This window comes from Nothoprocta perdicaria, unplaced genomic scaffold, assembly GCF_003342845.1.
Source record: "Nothoprocta perdicaria isolate Ctin4 unplaced genomic scaffold, notPer1 scaffold_40, whole genome shotgun sequence".
NCBI classification, from domain to species: domain Eukaryota; kingdom Metazoa; phylum Chordata; class Aves; order Tinamiformes; family Tinamidae; genus Nothoprocta; species Nothoprocta perdicaria.
This window is the reverse complement of record NW_020455644.1, coordinates 114134-133406: the sequence shown is the minus strand read 5'-3', so window position 1 is coordinate 133406 and position 19273 is coordinate 114134. Positions and strand designations below refer to the sequence as shown.

The following is a 19273-nucleotide window of genomic DNA, read 5'->3' as shown; positions in this document are numbered from 1 at the left end:
AGTGTTAACCGGGAATCAACATAACATTTTGGGGAATTTTTAAAGAAGTTTYCCTAAAAAGAAAACATTAGAGTGCTATTCTAAAGCTCAGAATTCAATTTCTGATGAGATGTGAGTGTCCTCAGGTTAATATCATTAGGCACTTCTGAGACCGTAACATTTATTTAAGAAAGCAAATACTTCATTACCAGTAATGCTGCCAGTCTTACCCAACTGACAGAGTAGCTTCCAGTTCTCCCATTGATTCCATAATGGGTAATTTGCCAAAGGGTAAAGAGTTGCTCTAACAGCTTCTTAGGCAATTACTACACAGGGGCAGTGACTGTTCAGGACAAAAAGACTTTCTATGGTCACCATTTCCAAGCAACTCTGCTCTCAGGTTTCTGCAAAGAAACTGATCTTTAGGCAGTCTTCATACATAATACTGGTCTACATTTAGAAAAACAAATTGGAAAATACCACCACAGAATAGCTAAATAAATTTAAATAGCTGAGTAAATTTAAAACATACAAGTTTAGTCATTTCTGCACAGTCCTAATAGCGATGCAAAGTTGCAGCCAATGCAGTTTTGTTGGTCTTGCTGGCAGGCTATGGCTCTTTATTTAAAACACTTTTTCTAAGGTTTGATGCAAGGGGGATAGAGGGGAAACTGTGTTTTGGTGTTCTATTTTTGAGGACTGTAGCGAGGAAATTACCAAAATATACACATATAAAATTAGTCCTATGTTATAAGCCACATGCAGGTAGGGAGGAGANAAAAAAAAAAAAAAAAAAAAAAGAAATCTTTAGATAGGTAGAAGAGGCCAAAAGAAGCATCTACAGATGATATTCTGACAAAATTCCAAACCACAGAAGACCAGTTGCAACAAGACATACATCTATTGGAAGAAAAATTCTTTGTCCCAAATTGCCTACACTCAAAACATCAAAGTCTTTCTTTCTTTTTGGCTTAAATTGCAAGTAAGAGATTACAGCAAAGATAGAGCTTTACACATGCTACAAGTATCAGGGATCCTTGAATTCTTCCATGTTCATCACAAACTTTCTTGGGCACTTTCCTATCCTTCTCTTTTCCAAGGAAAGTATGATCATCATGACCCCCTCCTAATGGCAAAATCCCTGCTTGTTCCCTCTAATCCAGCTGTTCTGTGTGATAAGGTCTGACATCTGACCATCCATCYATATCTGCACTAGCACAATGTTCAAAGTACACACTCTTATTCTTCCCTAAAACTACTTTCTCTGTTTTCTGGAGGAATATTCATCACTGTTATCTGCGATACGTAACCAGCAAGTGAAGTTACTGGTTGGACTAAACAGCATCTGCTGCTTTTTTTCCTTCCCATCCCCCCACACATCCCTGATCGCAGGCATTAATGCTTCTGCCCACTGAGGTCTAAAACATATCCTGAAGCTTTTGAGGGCTGCATCTAATTAATCCTAAAGTTACACCACTACTACAGTGATAAGAAATGGAAACAAATGGAGATGCAAACTTTGTTTCACTCAAAGCATTTACACTGGGTTCTTTGCTCTATTCCACCTATGAAAGGCTAGGGTGGTAGCCAGCTTAGTGCTGCCATATGAGTTTTCATATCATACATAGTTGTCAAAGATATCATATCATAAAACACCAGCTATGTTTCAGATGGCTGTCTAGTGTACACTGCACTTGACACACGCAACACRCACAGAAAGAAACATCTGTGAATTATCTCAAGAGACAGATGCTTTGTGAGCAACGTTATCAAAAGCCTAGAGTCACTTTTAGAGTGGAAACAAGCACATTTTGAAACACCTTGAAAATAAACATTCCGATAAAAGTTTAGTACGTTACGTACTTCAGACATTAAAACATAAATGACAGTGACCTGCAGTGTCTTAACAACAAACAAACAAAAACGAAGAGGACATAAAAGATTAAGTAGCAACTTGACACTTTCCATCCAAGATACTTTAAAGTTCCAAGAAAACAAACCTGAAACAACAACCACTTATAAAAACCAGGTAGGTTACCTCAAGTGATAAAATACAGTACAGCTGCTATCATAAAATAYAATCCCAGTGCAGTCATTAGCTTGCTTGCTTTGGGGATATGTTCTTTGACGCCTCTGAAGCACAATGGGAATCAAAACTAAAAAATAAAAATAAAGCAGTTGTACACACAAGTGCCTTTTATATTCATTCTTTCATCCTCAWATCAATGTAGATCAATCATAGATTTTAAAACAACAGGATTCTCTAATATCACAGCTTCTACACATACCTTTCTCGATTAGTTTTTGCTATTTGCAGGAAACTCTTACAGGAGGCCCAGGCAGGGGAAGCTGTTTGCAGTTTTCTATGTCACACTTTCACTAGCAGGTGATACAAAAGTATCAGATCCAAGCAAGTCCATACAAACAGGAGATAAACTCCACGGGTAATGCAATATAATGGGAAGAGAGCCCAGATTTAATACCAAGGAGTCTGGAAATGTTTGTGGGGAAAAGCATTCAAAGAAAGCAGTTCTTATTCTGGTTTTCATCTTGCTCACACATTAGCATCATGTGCCTTGCAGCCATGTGCCTATGGCAACAAGCAGCTTGCACGCCTGGCTTACACCAAGCAAAAATCAGCGATGGCTTCTTCTAAAGCAAAGATATGAGCTGCTRGATCTTGAGACATTTTTCCCCAACTTGAAGCTGGCATCCAGCTCGTACTCCAGCAAAGCCACTATCAACAGAAATGGCACAAAAAGCTTGCCTCAGCTACGGAAGCGACCCAACTCCTACACTCCTTCCAAAGGACCTGACAGTCATGAGTACGGCGCACACCACACTTTCTGCCTCCAGAGTTTACTGAGGGAGGCAGCAAATAGAGACATACAGCTTGACAACTACACTACCCTCAAGTTTCCTTTGCTGGTTATAGAGGAAGGAAGCACCTCACTGAAGTAGCATGTGAGCTGCAGAGAAGACTAGGAAGGACAGTGAGCATTTACTTCTAAAATAATCCAGCAGGTATATAGGCAGGGAAATGGGCTGTGGCTACTAGGGAGGATGTAGCAGTACTGAGCAAGTGCTAAAGTTACCCAGGTCACTAGGTAAGTAAGTTCTCACTGGAAGCTAAAGGAGCCCAACCAAAACAGAAGCAAATGCAAACAGAGCAAAGTGCTTTAAAAATAAGAATCCTTCCAGCTCCCAAATCAAAGTGCTTTAAAAATAAGAATCCTTCCAGCTCCCAAATCAAATTGCTTTTAGATTATTTTTGCCTTCTCCAAATAATTTCATATTTATTCAAATATATCAAGGAAATACATGCAACTAGGATTATTTATAAGCCTTCCGAAAGGCAAAGAGATGTAGTAGGCACCTAACCCAAGGACAGCAAGACACCTCTTCACTCACACTGAGACGCTGTGCGCTCCCCAGGAGTTCCCGAGAGAGAGGGAGACMGAGACAGACCCAGCCCAGCTGAGTCTTCCTGCACCGGCTTCTCCACTCCCTCTGCCACTCCATATGGGACAACCAGGCTGACAAGCTCATCCCTCTCCGCCCACTCTTCCCAGGAAATAGCGCATTTGTTTTCTACTCCTTACTTATGTCTGTCCTCTAAAGTGGTATTAGGCAACACATAAGCAAATGGCCACAAGAGAAATTATTTAAATTTGAAGAGTTCACACARTCCTTTACAGTTGCAAAGATCACAGTCTCATCATTGAAGCAAAAAGAGAGCCACAAAAATATTACATAGGAATGCTGGRCTTAACACAATGACTACCAGGGAGAAAGGCACCCAGCAGACACACTGTCCTCTCAGCAAAAGCTGAGTTGCAGCATTTTCCATCAAATTTGACCTTTCTCTACATCGCTCCAAGAACTGGATTAATTAAAAGAAAAATTCAGTATGATAATTTTCAGAAGGAAAACACTGAGTTTAGTTGTGTTGGGTATTTATGTTTATCTATTTTGGAAGCGGTATARGAAGCAAACAAAATCATAATGATTCCCAACCGACATAAGAGAGCAAACTACATTCAGGGTTTAAAATCATTTTAGAACAAGAACTGGTCAATCTACCCACTAAACTGCACTAAGCTGTTTCTCAGATTTAGGTATCATCCATATTGCTACAAGGAAAAAGAAATAAAGTACATGCACATGAAAGGAATTGCAGTAAAAATACAGAATAGAGTATAATGGTTGCAAATATGCTAAAATCAAAARGAAACACTGTAAGATGGAAAAGAAATAGGGGACAATAGTAACTTAATGGGAAAATTTGGGATAGTGGTTCCAAGTGGTGTCCACAGAGAGCTGCTATTCACTCTGCACTAGCTCTCCTCATTTTCAGCTGCTAAGTTCACACTGAAATAAGCTAAAAATACACAAAATATTTTCAAATATTACTTTCCCATGTAAGCAACTGGTATAAGTTACCACAGAGATGTTGTTCTCTTGCCAGTGAGAGGGGAAATAGTGCACAGCATTGACAACAGGAGATGCATTGTATGAAATCTATTGCCTTTGACAACATACAACCCAAAGCACGGAAAGTCTGAGAAGGCTACAAGAATTCCTGACTATTCCCATACTTTCCAGCAACACAATATGTAATAAAAAGCCATTAAAGCCAAGATTTACCACATCTGAGAAAAGGTACAGCCTGTATTCAGAATTACAATACAGGTAGCAAAATTTCTAGCAATCAAGCCKTAGTGTTTCAATGAACAGAAGAGCAGAGCAGGGGAGGAGAAAAATAATAAAAATAAATAAATAAAAAGAATGGAGTATCTCTACATTTTGGCTATATTGTCCCCTGACACACTAAAACTAYACAATGCTGTATTTAAAACAGAAAAGGTTGCTGCTCAGCATTCATGGCTCTCCTTAATAATACAGCTCTGTATGACAGTAAAAGAGGAAATATATACCAGAAAATATCCAATTATTTCTGCTAAAGTGAAGTAAAACAGAGTTTTTACAACACAAATCCCCCTGAAAATAGCAGTGATTACACTGCTCATCTCCTACCCTCCTCCCAACTTGGCTTCTTGACACTTAATATTCTGACTGCTGGGAAAAGATCCAAAGTTTACACAGTCTGTATGAGTCTTTCCATTGCTCTGAATGCAAACCAGAGAATATGGAATACAATGATACCTTGCAAAGCAAGTAACCATTTTTTACAATACTAATTCCACTTCTACAGACTAGTGTGGCAGAATTTTTTATTATCATTATTTTTATTAAAAAAAACTCTGCAATCTTCAACTTTCCAGTTTGGAAAGAAGCTTCAAGTTGCAATACTGATAATCTGCCTGCTACAAAGTGTTAAATGTCAGCAAAATGTTTTCTCTTTCAAACAGGCAAGGAGATTAAGTAACCTGTTCTCTTTGTGGGGATGAGTGGGGCAAGTGCTAAGAGTGCAGCTGCTGCAGAAACAGCAGCCCCCTCGGAGCCTGCACTGCCTCTTACTRCAGGCTCTTCCATTTCGCTTCTTCACCGGATGGGACAAACTGCACCCTGAGCCTACTGCAGTTATCTAGACATCCTGCAACATTTTTGCAATATTCTACTCAAGTTCCCACTTAATTAAATATCTTGGCTGTTACAGTCCCTAAAAAATACTACTGAAGATAGTATTTTTGAGGATTAAGAGTTCTGTAGTTTTCCTCCACATTATGTGACTTCACATTTGAGATTGATTGCATTCCTATTACTCAGTCATGATTTATTTTACATGTACAACCTCTCATTGAAATAAAAGACAAGGTGGACTGGGATTGTAATCACTTTAAGTAGCYTATATTAATAAGGAATTTATCTTGATGAAACAGAACTTACGAGTGAAATAATTAACAACACTTCCGGGCAAAGTACAGGTATACATTTTACTGGAGAATTGTGTCTGGCTGATGAATTTATTTTGTAATGTTTAACTATAACAGGAAATAGATGAAATTCAAATGAAAACACTGTTTAGGCTATGTCAACAGAGCATAAAACTAAATGAAGTGATTCCTTATTGACTATAAAAATATATTTGCTAATAGTAAACTTACTAATGGTTATCTATCAAGATCACAACAGGAAATAATTTTCTATCTTAAAAACTGTGCTAAAGCAACAGACACACACAGTTAAATGTATTTTTTGTTTTTGCAAAACAGTAACATGCAGTGCATTTTATTGTTTTTTTTTTTTTTTTTCCATTAGTGTAGATAGTTCAGAATAGAAAAACTCCAGTTCCTTCTTTAATTGCAAATCACCAAAAGGCTTTCCAACAAGCTAGCCAATGCTCACTTTACACTTGCTAGTAAAAGAGAAGCAAACAGTATCCTAAATACTGAAACAACTCCTTTGTTACAAAGGGAGGGATTCAGAAAACTAAAACAAATAACTGCTTTAAATACAAAGACTTTTACACTCAGTACAAAGATTTACACATTCTCCTACAACATACTGAAGTTTTATATTCATCTCCACAAATCAATCCACTAATAGGCATCAGTCATCAACACCTAAGTAAAGATCTGCCATTTGAAACAGCTTTGATGTGATTGAAGACTCGCACACAGTCATAAGTATGACAGAACAGCTTAGCTATTAAAATGTTTTATCTGGCAAAGAACTGTTCATCCTAATTGACTGAAATACTCTTTGAACACTAGTATTGCAAGGCTACTTCACTACATGGTGCTTTAGAACATAACCACTTGACTTATATCTAGAGATCCAGCACAAGCACATCAACCCTTATTAGAATATTCTCTCACACATATTTTTGTCAACAGACCGAAACAATAAAACTGACTGCCATTTTTACTACTAGTTCCTTCGTTCATTTGATACTGAAATGTACTGGGCTTTATTACAAAAGCTGCATGCAATCAGCTGTTTCTATCAATCTTTCTTTTTAGTGCACTAATAGAATGAATCCTGCTAACCACATCAGTCGAGATCAGTCGGCAGACCTGTACAGCAGCCCTTCCTCTGCGTTCAGCCTGACCTCTCACTGCAAGAGGTGCCTTTGCAGGGGCTCCTTTAAGCCGCGCTGCACAACCCTGGCATCACTCCAACACTGACCRTATGTCAAACTGACAGACCACAATCCTGGGACAGCCTCCCAGAAACAGCTGGGTAAGGCCCAGGCCACAAGGTAACAAGGTTTTCCAGGCCCATGTCGTTATTCATTTCAAAGCAAATTTTAGAAACAGTGCACGTGAACACACCTGACAAAGGAACTATGACAAAAGGAATCCTTTCCAAAGCATACAGCATGGCATACTCTGTTTCAGTAGGTTTTCACTCAATGTAATTGATCACCAAAAATACACTCAGAAGATTAATAACAGTTTGTCCCGTTAACATTTTTCTTTCTCCATTATACTAACAGCATGTTAACAATTTGCAAGAAAAAGGAATCAAGCATAAACCAGTAACTGCCACCAAGATTACATTTTGCAGAATCAAACAAAACACTATTGATTTAATACCTCGAGTTGAAGGATGAATTGATTTTTACCATGTATCTATTAACACATATATTTCAGTGCTGTTTTTACTATTACTTCTGTTATCAAAAGTATACCGTATCATTTTTTGTGTATAGGTAAAGATGCTACCTAACAGTTTTTATTCCAAAATTACTAATTTGCACTAATTACAAGTAATTGGTACAATAGAATAGCCAAAGTTTACCCAGTCCTCTATGCAGTTTCTCCAAGTATTCCAATTTTTTAAAAAAACATATGAACTTACCTACAGTTTGGAGGAGGGTCTAATGTGATTTCTGCAAGTTCTTTCTGAATTCTTAGGAAGAAAGAAAAAAAAAGAAGTTATCAGGATTATTTCTTTTACAATATGTTTCCTTCAACTTTACAAAATATTTCTAAAGCAATCAATAACAGTAAAATATAATTTTCATTTGCAATGGAAACCTGATTCTATAAAGTTGCACACAACTGTTCAAGAAAATGTCAGACTAAACCCAGATTCTAAAATCCTGTCTGAAAAATAAGCCTTCAATCTAGAACAAGTTGTTCCATGAACAGCCATCAAATAAACCCTGAATTTTTCTTTAAGTCAGGGTACTAAGTTCGTTTGCTCACTTACACAGCCATTGTTTCACAGACCCCCCTCCTTGGCCCATGTGCCTCAGGCTCTGTCCTTTGTTCTCCAGAATTCAGTTTCTTACATCCCTTAAAATGGGCAGGSTAAAAAAACAATAAACCACCTCACTGAATTATAGAACAACTTGGGTGGAAGAGAACCCAGAAAAACTCCAGTGTCTTGCTCAGTGTCCTGCTCAAAGCTGAATCTGCTGCAAGATCAGACCAGGAGATCAGGTTCTCCCTTATTTCATTTTATGTCAGGTGTCTCTCATCCTCCATTCACGCACTCATATAAAGCACCTGGTTCCATCTTTTCATTAACTTTCCCTAAGGTTTGCTGGAGGGTCTCACCTTGAGCTACCTCTCCACAGCCCCATGGCCAGCACAGGAGCCCTCCACTGGGCTTGCTCTAGTTCAGGTCCTTGTGTGGAGGGCCCCATATCTAGATACACTATTCCAGCTGTGCTCTAATGAGCACTGAGCAAAGGGAGATAACCACTTTCCTCTGTTTACTGACTGTGCTCCTGTTGGCAGAGCTCAGGCTGCAGTCGGCCCTGGCTGCTGCCAGAGCACATGGCTGGCCCCGCTCCGCTCGCTGCCTGCCAAGAGCCCCACGTCCTTCGGAGCGTATCTGCTCCACAGCTGGTTGGTCTCCTGCCTGCGTGGATACAAGTGGTTGTTCCTTCCCAAGCACAGGGCTTGATGGCTGCTGAATGTTAGGCAGTCCTTGTCAACCTCTTCTTGCAGTCTGTCTAGGCCCTTCCAAATGACAGCCCTGCCCTTACACCTACAGACTGTTGGCTTCTACAAACACATTAAGAGGGCACTCGGACTTCCTCCAGGTTACTGATACAGATGGCAAACTGGACAGGACCATGATCCCTGCAATGCTATATTTCTTAAAAGTGTTCTCACAGTTACTCTGCCCGGGGCTCCTAAGTTGTTAAAATATCTTTCAGACCTTCCAAAGCTTATGCTCTTGTGCCAAGCGGTGTAATTCCTGCCCCCTGTCACATCTGGCAACACAGTCTCTTTTCCTTCGCACCAACACCTGCACAAAAGTCAGCACCTCCCCCTTTGAGGAAATTTAAATGTGTAGAGGAAGAGTTTACAAATGCAATATGGTCAGAAGTTGTCAGACCCCCTAAGCAAGAGTATTGTGGCCACATTCCCAATGAACCTTATTGTGCCCAATGCTTTATTTTAGGTTAATTCAGTGCAAGAACAACATTTGGGAACAGAGAGGAAAGAAAAAAGATTTAACATATCCTCAATATTTCCCCCTCTCCTGCACAAGATTTCACGTGTGGGAGCAGCTTACTATTCCTTTTATTCCCCACACTAAGAGAGAAAACCTGCATAATAATAGAGCTCAAATTCCTGGGACAGATGCTAAAGCCACAGCACAAGAGCTCAGGCCCAGCCTCCAGGATGCACATATCTTGCTAAAAACCACTGCCACCCACTTCGCACATAGACACAGGCACAAAAACTGGTATATCAAAATAAACATTCAGATGTATTGGCGCACATTACAAAAATGAGCAGTTTACTCTGATTTTCTGTGTAATGTTCAGATCCAAATACAAATTTATCCACTAAAGAGTCTCATAGCCACTATCAAAATTCTCCTTATGCCACTACGAGCTGATTTTATGATTGTAATGAATAAATGAATGAAAGGTAGAACAGGAATAGGACCAAACAAGAAATTTCACTCCTTTACCCTTTTTAATCTGGAAAATAATTTGTAGGGAGAGGTAATAATCTTTTATTAGTCCAACTGCTGTGACTCAAAAGATAGAAAACAATCTTTCAGACACTTTATCTTTTCTTCCAACCTCTATCTGCCCTGACTATATGCATTTATACAGAGGGACAGGAATTTATTTGCTTATTTTATTCATTGAAATATTTACATCTCCAGTAATCTTTTTTTTTATTCTTTCCATACATGCTGCTTAATGAAGTCTAAGCATAACAAACACTATGGTTAACAAAAGAGAAAATTTAAAAAATACRTTTTATCTTTTAAAAAGAAGATTTTAGAGTGTAGCAGATGCTTAAAACATTTCTTCTTTTCATGACAAAGTAAAACTGTGATTTTTAAATGTATACTATCACAAAATCAAAATAGAAAAAAACCTAAGTAATATGGAATCTCCTTCAATTTAATAGTTTGCAAGTTAGTTTGCTTTTTCCACTACTGGGGAAGTTTCAGAATGCTGACATTGGTATTCTACAGAGTCATGGATTACTCCTTTGCTTTAAGCTCTACATATAATAATAACAGCTGTTAATATTTCATTACATTACAATRAATGTGAGACATATTGAAAATGGATTGACAATAAACGTAGCTTACGTCCTAGATCAAAAACTTTCCTTCTTTTTAAATTCTGCTCCCTTTTCCCAGTTTCCTTTTCAGGATTGAAAAAGTTCTAGATACAGCTTTCCCTGGGACTGAGTAGACAGGGAAGCCAAACAACTTTCTTCGTTAAATGATAAAAATTAAATTAAAAGTCTCTTACTTTGTATTTGTGTTCAAAAGAAAAAATTGTTCTTGCAGGCAATACATAGATGTTTCATTCACAATTATTTTCATACAAGCAAGCTAAAACATATTAATATAACAATCAATTGCTCTTCAGTCTCTGGCAACCCAAACTGAAAGCGATACCTGCACCTTACTCCTGTTTCGTTAAGAGTAAGCTGCTTTAATTCACCTTGCATTCACGCTGAGAGCACATTCAGAAACAGTTTCTGCAAAGCAGCTGACATGCAATAGCTTGCTCGCATGTCACAGCACTCAAAGTCACAATTAAAATCACCAAATAACATCCCAGAGAGCCTTGCATTGATAGAGATTTCCAAAGTGCAAGCCGGCCTTTGTTGGAAAGAGCTGCTCCACTGCGGCTCTGCATCTCCGCGAGCTGCCCTCGGAGCCTGGCGCGGGGGAGGATGTGCCTCATTTCCTGCAGTGACCACAGAGGGCTCGCCCGAGAAGAACACGCGGCCTCTGGCAACAAACAGTTTTTGTAGCGTCCTTTCTSGATCTTTTTCTATGGCTTTTCTGGCTCAGGACAGCCACTTTTAATCGTGTCAGGGAGTAAAAGGGGCTCTTATTTTTTTATCCATTTTATATTTACACTAATGATACACTGGCTTAGTATGCTACTATATTATTGGGGAGAGAAGGGACGAAGAAATATTCGCTGGTAATCAAAGCCCTGGGCTGTACACACAGGACATTTAATTTGCACTGTCAGGTCTGATGCTCTTTGTTTAGTCTTAGAGAAACCATTTGACCTCTCCCTCTCTCTCCCTCCTCTTCCCTCCCTTACTCTACTTTACTAATGGGAATGAACAAACATACTTGCCTTCTAGTAAAAGTGTAAAGGTTAATCTATCTCTAAATTCTGAAGCACAAAAGTACATTGTGCATTTCAAACATTATTAATTCGCACAGGCACATGTTTACTACTGTTCCAAGCCTAGGGGTTCTGTCTGCTGTTTCTCCATGAAATAGTTAAGAGTCCCTAAAGCTAAGGGAGAACTTAATGTGCTAAGAGGATTTTCTAGTATAATTAACAGGAAAACAAACAAACAAACAAAAGTATTCTTCCACAATAAGCTAATTTTACAATATTTGTTTTTCTAAAAGAAAACCCTCAATTGTTAGGTGAACCTAAAATCCAGATCGTTTTTTTACTATTTTATAAATAACATATTCTTCTATAATTGGTATGTATTTCAATCTTTTATAGATTGTTATTTTGCAGGAAACTGATTTAAAGATGGTTAGATTTATGCTGAGGAAGATAAATATTTGCCTTTAATATTAGATACACGTATGAGTGACAGGGCTATTTTCGAAAAAAAAAAAAAAAAAAAAAAGTCCTGTCATCTTTAACACATATCCAACAATTATTATCTGATTCCTTAAAAAGAGTGCTAAAACGTAATACCTCCATTTTATTTTCCTACATTTCTAACAAATGAAATTCACTATTTAGCTGCTACTCCATAGATTATAATTTCAGTTTAACAAAAAAAAACTTCTTTATATAATTCACAATTGAATGAGGATACAAGATTAAAAAAAAAGAAAAAGAAAGAAAGAAAGCCAGGCCTGGACCCAAAGGTTGATAGATTTTAAACTACCAACATCGGGAGCCCAGCAAAACAATACATCTATTTGTCGAGCTCCTACGCTGGCCAAGAATGGTTACACTTCTCTCAATTCAAAGGTCATTCTAAGATTTGCTACTTAAAAGGTAACAAGACACCTGCTGTTTTCAAGGACAGCAATTCAATTCCATGTCTGAACTGTAATTGTGATATGCAGTGAGTTTCTCAATCTTGACATCTTAGGTAAGAAAGGTTGCTATTTAAGGTGATGCCCTCTGGGTGAGGAAAAATGAAGGACTGGTACACTGTATGACATATGCTGTAAGATATAACACCTGTAAAGCAGCTCTCTCTCGTAGCATTAGCACAGAGGAACTGCATATGACAGCATTCTGCCTTCCTGATTTCCCTGTAACAACACTAACAGGGAATAGATAGATAGATAGATAGATAGATAGATAGATAGATAGATAGATAGATAGATAGATAGATAGATTTTAAAAGCAAATCATTGCTACTTATATAGTAATTCAAGTATAGATAGATTTTAAAAGCAAATCATTGCTACTTATATAGTAATTCAAGTATCTTCATATATCCTTCCACAGTCAAATCATTTTGCAAAGCATTAAATTGCAGAAGTATTAGATACACCATTGAAGATATAAATAAGATACAGAAGTGAGTGCACCGTTAAATCCTGATTTGCTAAAAGACAGCATTAATGAAAATTCTTTAAAAGTAACTCTTACTAATTGATTATAAGCATACAGGAACAACAACAAATCAGAAAAGAGTATTCCAACTACAAATGTATGACTCAATTTAATTCAAGATACTCTCTACACAGCTTTAATATAAATGAAAAGTACTATAACTACAATTCCGGGTACAATTCAAGATCCAATTCTAAGGGTTTACAATTGTGAAAACTCTGCATTCAAACTCATATTAGAATCAAATCTTCAGTCCAAATGCCCCAGRGAAAGATTTAGCTGCAGTGCCACATCCCCTTACTGGTATTACAGTGCCAACAGACAGGGCTCAACATAAACTAAGGCATCTTGACCAAAGTCCCAAATATCATACACCGCCTTGTTGCAGATTTTTGTAGCTGACTGCCCTAACGGTAACACAGTTATCAGAAGCCACTGCAAAATGAAACACTTGTCTTTGTTAAGTGAACATTATGAGGATTCTACAGTAATACCATACAACGTCACAGAATTTAACAGCTGATAGAAGAAAAACTCGCCAAAAGTATAATAAAGTTTTTCACTTAGAAAAGATGAATTATCTTAAATTGTTTCAATTAAAAAGAACATTTTTAACCTGGCTAATAGAATTTCTAATGAAGAACTACAGCCTTATTTCTGCAACAGATTTCATTTCTAACCAAAAAAGCCCTCTTAGTCCTTAATATGTGATAATACATTATTTTTTTCTGTAATATTAGTCCTCTCCCTTTAATCCTAAACTTTAATTTGAGGGTTTTATTTTCTTGAGGCATTACTGCTTCTAATTGAAAAAAAGAAAAACCACCTAAAAAACAAAGTCAACTGTAATAAAAACCTAGTCAGATTAAGAATGATTACAAAAATGTCATCCTAACACTAACAATTTAATACTGGGTTTAGATGGAATATAAAAAAAAAATTACTGTGATTTTTCTATAAATAGTGCTATGACAATCAATGCTCCTAAAATACTTTCTTCAAAAATATTACTTACAGTGTACATATCTAAAGCACTCTTAAAATATTTTTATTTTTTAAAAAAATCTSCATTTTTAAAAAGTATAATCATAGATTTCTATGTCATATTAGTACATACTTGTACACCTTTGTTTGAGAGTCTAACTGACAAATGTACTGTTGTCAGCAACTGGCATAATTAGTTTCAGCAGAACCATAAGCAGATATGATTAAACTTTAAAAGGTTTAAGTAATTTTATCACTGCAAAATGCATGTTGATATAAGCTCTAAGCTTTGAAGACACAAAGCTAATCTTAACAGACTAATTTCTGACATATCATTATTAATTTTTYAATAGGATAGTGTCCACAGGCCCTTGCAGATTTGTAGCATCATTATATTAGACATTGTACAAAGTTCACAATACATAGACTCTTTTCTAAAGACGTTAAAAACAGAAACGGGGCTTGATGGTTTTAGGAATATTGAACTAGATAGGACTTCTAGTACTAAAATACATATAGGAAGCAGAGGAAAGAGAACAGGGTCAGAAAGGATAACAACTACAAGGACTAATTATGTGCATAACTTCATGGTTTGAAGTGAGGTTTTTTGCACTTTTTAGTCATAAAAAGAAATATTGCTAAGATCTGCTGGACATCCTGTAACTGATATAACTAGGCAGTCTCATAATAGTGTCATGGTAGGCATGYTTCTTGAGAAAGCATTTTACCAAGGAAAATAATAATAAAAAAAGCTTACATGGCTTACACAGGTAAGGCATTAGTGTCTATGACTAAAGAAAAGCATGAYGACTCCTCAGTGGAAACTGGAAGAGTGTTCAGGGCAGAAGAAAAATGTAAATGGTAGGATTAATCACAGATTAAAAAAAAAGATCTTGAAAAGATGCAGGTAAGCACACTTACACTGGTATTGACAGCCTTCTACCATGTGCGTATGTTATAAATTACGGCAATAAGGCCTTAATCCTCCTCTTTTATCATAATGACATACTCACACAACTCCCATGGTTTCCCCGACTCCCGTGGTCAGTTTACATGGATTTAAGATYCAGGAACTAGGCTCTGGTTAGCTTCTTTTAAAAGTATACTTCAACTAGTTCTTCATAATAGCATTTAAATTCTGCGCTCTGGACTAATACTACTGTCTGTACTGACAGAGCAACACTCGCCTAACTGCTTCGTCTTTCCAGCCTGAGCATGACAATCATTATCTGGAAATGGGCATGCTAGGATAGAATAACTTGAATAGCCTTTCTCCAAATATGTATTTTCTCTCCAGCAGAAAGAAAAAGGATATGAAAACAGACTATGGTTTAAACTAATGAAATCAACATATATTTGTTGTTCACTCAAATATTTCTGACTTGACCATCTGGGAAAAAGAAATACAGTACTTTACATATAGCAATAGGTACTACAGTAGTCTCTTAAGACRCTGAGTTAGTGAACTGTCTGAGATGTTTATGGTTAATTAACTGTAAGTTACACTGACAAGTTTCAACATCAGTCATACATAAACATACAGAGATATATTTTATAAGGCTACAAAACTGTCTGAGTTTTACTAGCAATAAAAAAATGTCAGCTTTTATCATGCAAGCTACTATTAAAACCACGTGAAAGAGAGCCAATCCGTCAAGAACAGAAAAAAAGGACACAGGTCTCATTACTGCGACTAGCCTCCAAAGACTATTTTGCTGACATAACTGTGCTGTAATAAAACAATAAGAAAATGAATAAAGTAAATCAATATACACATCTGATGGCCAGCTGAAAAAGGAGAGAGGGGGGAAAAAAAAGCAATCGGAAAGATCATCCTACCTTTTAGCACTGGTTGACAGTTTAGCGGCTGTTTTGCTTGATATTTTGCCCTCTTTTTTCTTGGGTTGAACTTGCTCCCTTTCTTGTTCCTGCTGAACACCTTCACGCTGATCTCCATCAGAGCTGCCTCCACTAGTGCTTGGACTATCATCAACTCTCTGCCCYTCTGTAGACATGGCAGATGCTGCACTAAACATAAAGAAAAAAGAGAAGTTAAAGCTTTTTCAGAAGCAATCGCCTGATAATATTTTTTATATCCTAAGGAAATAAAGCAAAAGATTTTGCTTAATCAATAGAGCAATATAGAGAAATTAAACAAAACAAAAAAGCAAAAAACACAAAGATATGTAACTATTTCATCACTATGCCACCTGTTCAAAATAAAAATAGTTTGTTAAAAACTAAGARCTACTACTATCTTAACAGTCTCTGTTTTCCCATATGAAATAAATCTAYGAGCTCTTTCCAAGTGTATTGTGTGGGTTTCCACATTACAAAATTCACATCTTATTTGACATRCTTGATGGAAACATTCATGAAACCAAACTGTACTAACACAGAACTGTTTGCTTTTATTAAAGCAGCACCTCTAGGATGGTAAACACACTGGTGGAAGATATAAGGAAATATTCTTCCAATTAAATCAGTTCAAGCGACATCAGGCAACAAAGCTGTCAAAGAACACCAGCTACAAGACTCTTYCTTATGTTTCGTTAAGTCAAGCTGATACATTTTTGCACACTTTAGATACTAGTTAGCTATTTTCATTTATTACTTAAAAATGAATGAAGGAACAATATGCCGACAGGAGAAGAATTACAAATGCATTGTTACAGCTGTCATAACTTCTCTAACTATTCTAACGAAAGGCAAGTGTCCACAAAAAACTCGTTGTAAATTAGCAAATGTGATGGCAAGGACTGTTTGAAAAAATTAGTAAAAGCAGAAAGTCTCTTCTTTAACTCCAAATCTACAGCACACATAAATACTTTATATGTCCTCCTTTAAGAGATTTTAAGAGGAGAACCACCTTCACAGCACACAGGGCCAATCGTTCCTCGCCTACATGCAACCCCCATGTATCTGGGAGGTTTTTGATAGAATCAATCCAAATCAGTAATTTGCTCTTTCATACACAAAGAGTTTTAAATTGCTGTTAACTTCAACGTGCTTATTCTTTTATCTCACATACAGATGCCATCATGTTTAAGAATAAAATTGTTCCCCTTAAAAGTACACATTTTAACACTTCACACATAAAAACAAAAGGATTGCAGGCTCAGATTTAACCACGTTCATTTACTAGATTAGGTTCATCTCTCTGCATATATTTATGGAAAGAGACAGCAAAGAAAAAGAAAGTCACAACAGTATCATTGAGGTTATGTTAAAAAACATACTTTTGAAAAGGCCACTTTTTAAAAAGGCCATAATCTTTCTCACTAGAGATGCATATAAGAAAAATAAATGTACTCTTCTCTTGAAAAGCCTTACTAATATTTCATACTATCAAACAGTATACACTTTGGAATGGAAGAACCAATATTTTCAGGCATTAGTCACGCAACTCAAACCAACTGACCTGAGTAGGAACTAAATCTATTTTGTCTAATTTATGAGGCTACACAGAAAGGAAAAGAAAAGCTGCAAGTATGAAATACACTCAAAATATTTTAAAAGTATAGAAAAWAGCAAGTGATGGATGTAGAAATAAGTTACTCTTAATTAACTTAAGCTACATTGGGGTTTCAGTAAAAAATCATGAATATATATTCATATATAAAAACATAACACCTAGGCCGCTGAAGAAATAATGTATAGTTTGATTTGTAAAATTCAAGTGCAAAATAGCTTATTCTTAATGGGACAACATAGCTACAACAATATATTTACCATTATTCACATATTTACCCASGTGAATTCTATATTTACATTCTCCTTATCAAATGTTAAGATAAATGAAAAAGAAGACTTAAGAGATAATAAAAGACAGAAGTACCATACTCTGAATATGAGATATGAAGAATATGAATTTAATATTTAAAAAATAGAATGGAATAACTATAATGCAAACTGGAAAGCAGGCACCTGCTTTATTTGCTTCTATATACAATAAAATACAATCTATTTTTTAAGTTTTTTTTTCTTATGGTCTTTATTTACTCCAGATTCTGATGTTCGGTTATTACATCTAATTTTAAACAGAAGATTGCTGTTACAATGTACCTATTATTTAGCACTGGTGGCCAGAAAGTTAAAAGCATATATAATGAAGCCTGTATACATAGACATCTGCTGTGAATAACCTCGGCCATAAATATTGCTATTATCCAAAAACAACTGTATTTACTTCATAAGTTCAGGTTACTATCCAGCAGATAAATACTGTAACAGTAGCCCAGAGCATATAATTACTGTAACATGTAATGTCACTATATACATCAGGGAAGGGCTGAAATCTGTCATTTGATGTCTGCCTAGTTTCTTATTCTTTCTGTCTCACAGCTTTGTGTCTCTCCCTCTGGTCCCCTTTCTGACATCCTGAGCCAATTCTTCCCATGCCCTTCCTTCCTAATGTCGGCACTTTTACCTATTTTGCCTAGTTCAACGTTCAACACTGCGATAGAAGCGTGCTTTAAAAGTCCTCGAGCTAGGCACTTCAATTGCGGTCAAACTTAGAAAACAAGCACATGAACAAATAAAAGAATGGAAAAAAATAATCAACCGGGGAATGACACTGTCGGAAAACATTTCCATGCAATCAACACAGACAAACGCGAGATATTTCTTGACTCTAGACAGCCATAAGTGCGTTTGCAAGTGTCACATAGCGTAAGAAGAGAAACGTGACGTCCAGCTCCCCGGGCTGCCCTGCATCCACATGGGGGTTTTTAACCTTCCTGCCGATGTGCTGGAAAAACTGGGGGTGGGGAGGGGGGGAAAGGGACTTAAAAGTCCTTCCCTCAACATGAGATGATTCAGCATCAACACAGACAACTCTAAGGAGACTGTAAATTTTAAGTGAAGAGCGTCCAAGAGATCCCACTACTGTCATATGTATACATACATACACGTATGTGTATGTGTGTGTATACATACATACATCCACCGGCACCCTCCCTTCTCAAAGGGAAAGGAAAATAAATAAATAACTAAAAGAAGACGGGAAGCCAGGCAAAGAGAGCTCCTGGCGGCGCGGACGGGTCCCAAGGGCGGCAGAGCCGGGGATGATGTCTTTGCGAAGCGGTCTGAATTCCCGACGGGCACGGACAGACCGGGTATCCGCGCGGGTCCCCCCGCGAGGGGCAGCGGCCTCGCTTCACCCTCACGGGCAGCCCGTGGGGGGCAGAGGGGACCGCGGCACCGCGGGGGGGTCACCCACGGGCGCCCGGGGGCGGGGGGGAGCGCCCGCTGCCCCGGGGGCGCGCACACGCACAAAACACTCACCCGTTTCCCCGTGGGGGAGGACAACGGGGACGGCGACACTTCCCAGAGGCGACGCTC

At 37.5% G+C, this 19273-nt stretch overlaps 1 protein-coding gene across 2 annotated transcripts in view; it reads right to left on the bottom strand.

Moving 5' to 3' along the window:
* The window catches only part of LOC112952619 (ubiquitin-conjugating enzyme E2 E2), a 189816-nt gene extending 173866 nt beyond the window's left edge, over positions 1-15950 (bottom strand). The window contains exons 1-2 of one of the 2 annotated variants that reach the window (XM_026045509.1): positions 15770-15950; positions 7747-7797 (exon numbers count right to left, since the gene is read on the bottom strand). In XM_026045509.1, the coding sequence (XP_025901294.1) occupies positions 7747-7797; positions 15770-15945 (227 nt within the window). In that variant the 5' untranslated portion in view covers positions 15946-15950. Of the gene's footprint in view, positions 1-7746; positions 7798-8100; positions 8252-15769 lie in introns of those variants that run through there. The other variant, XM_026045510.1, reaches the window with a different exon arrangement.
* Between the last annotated feature and the right edge of the window lie 3323 nt (positions 15951-19273).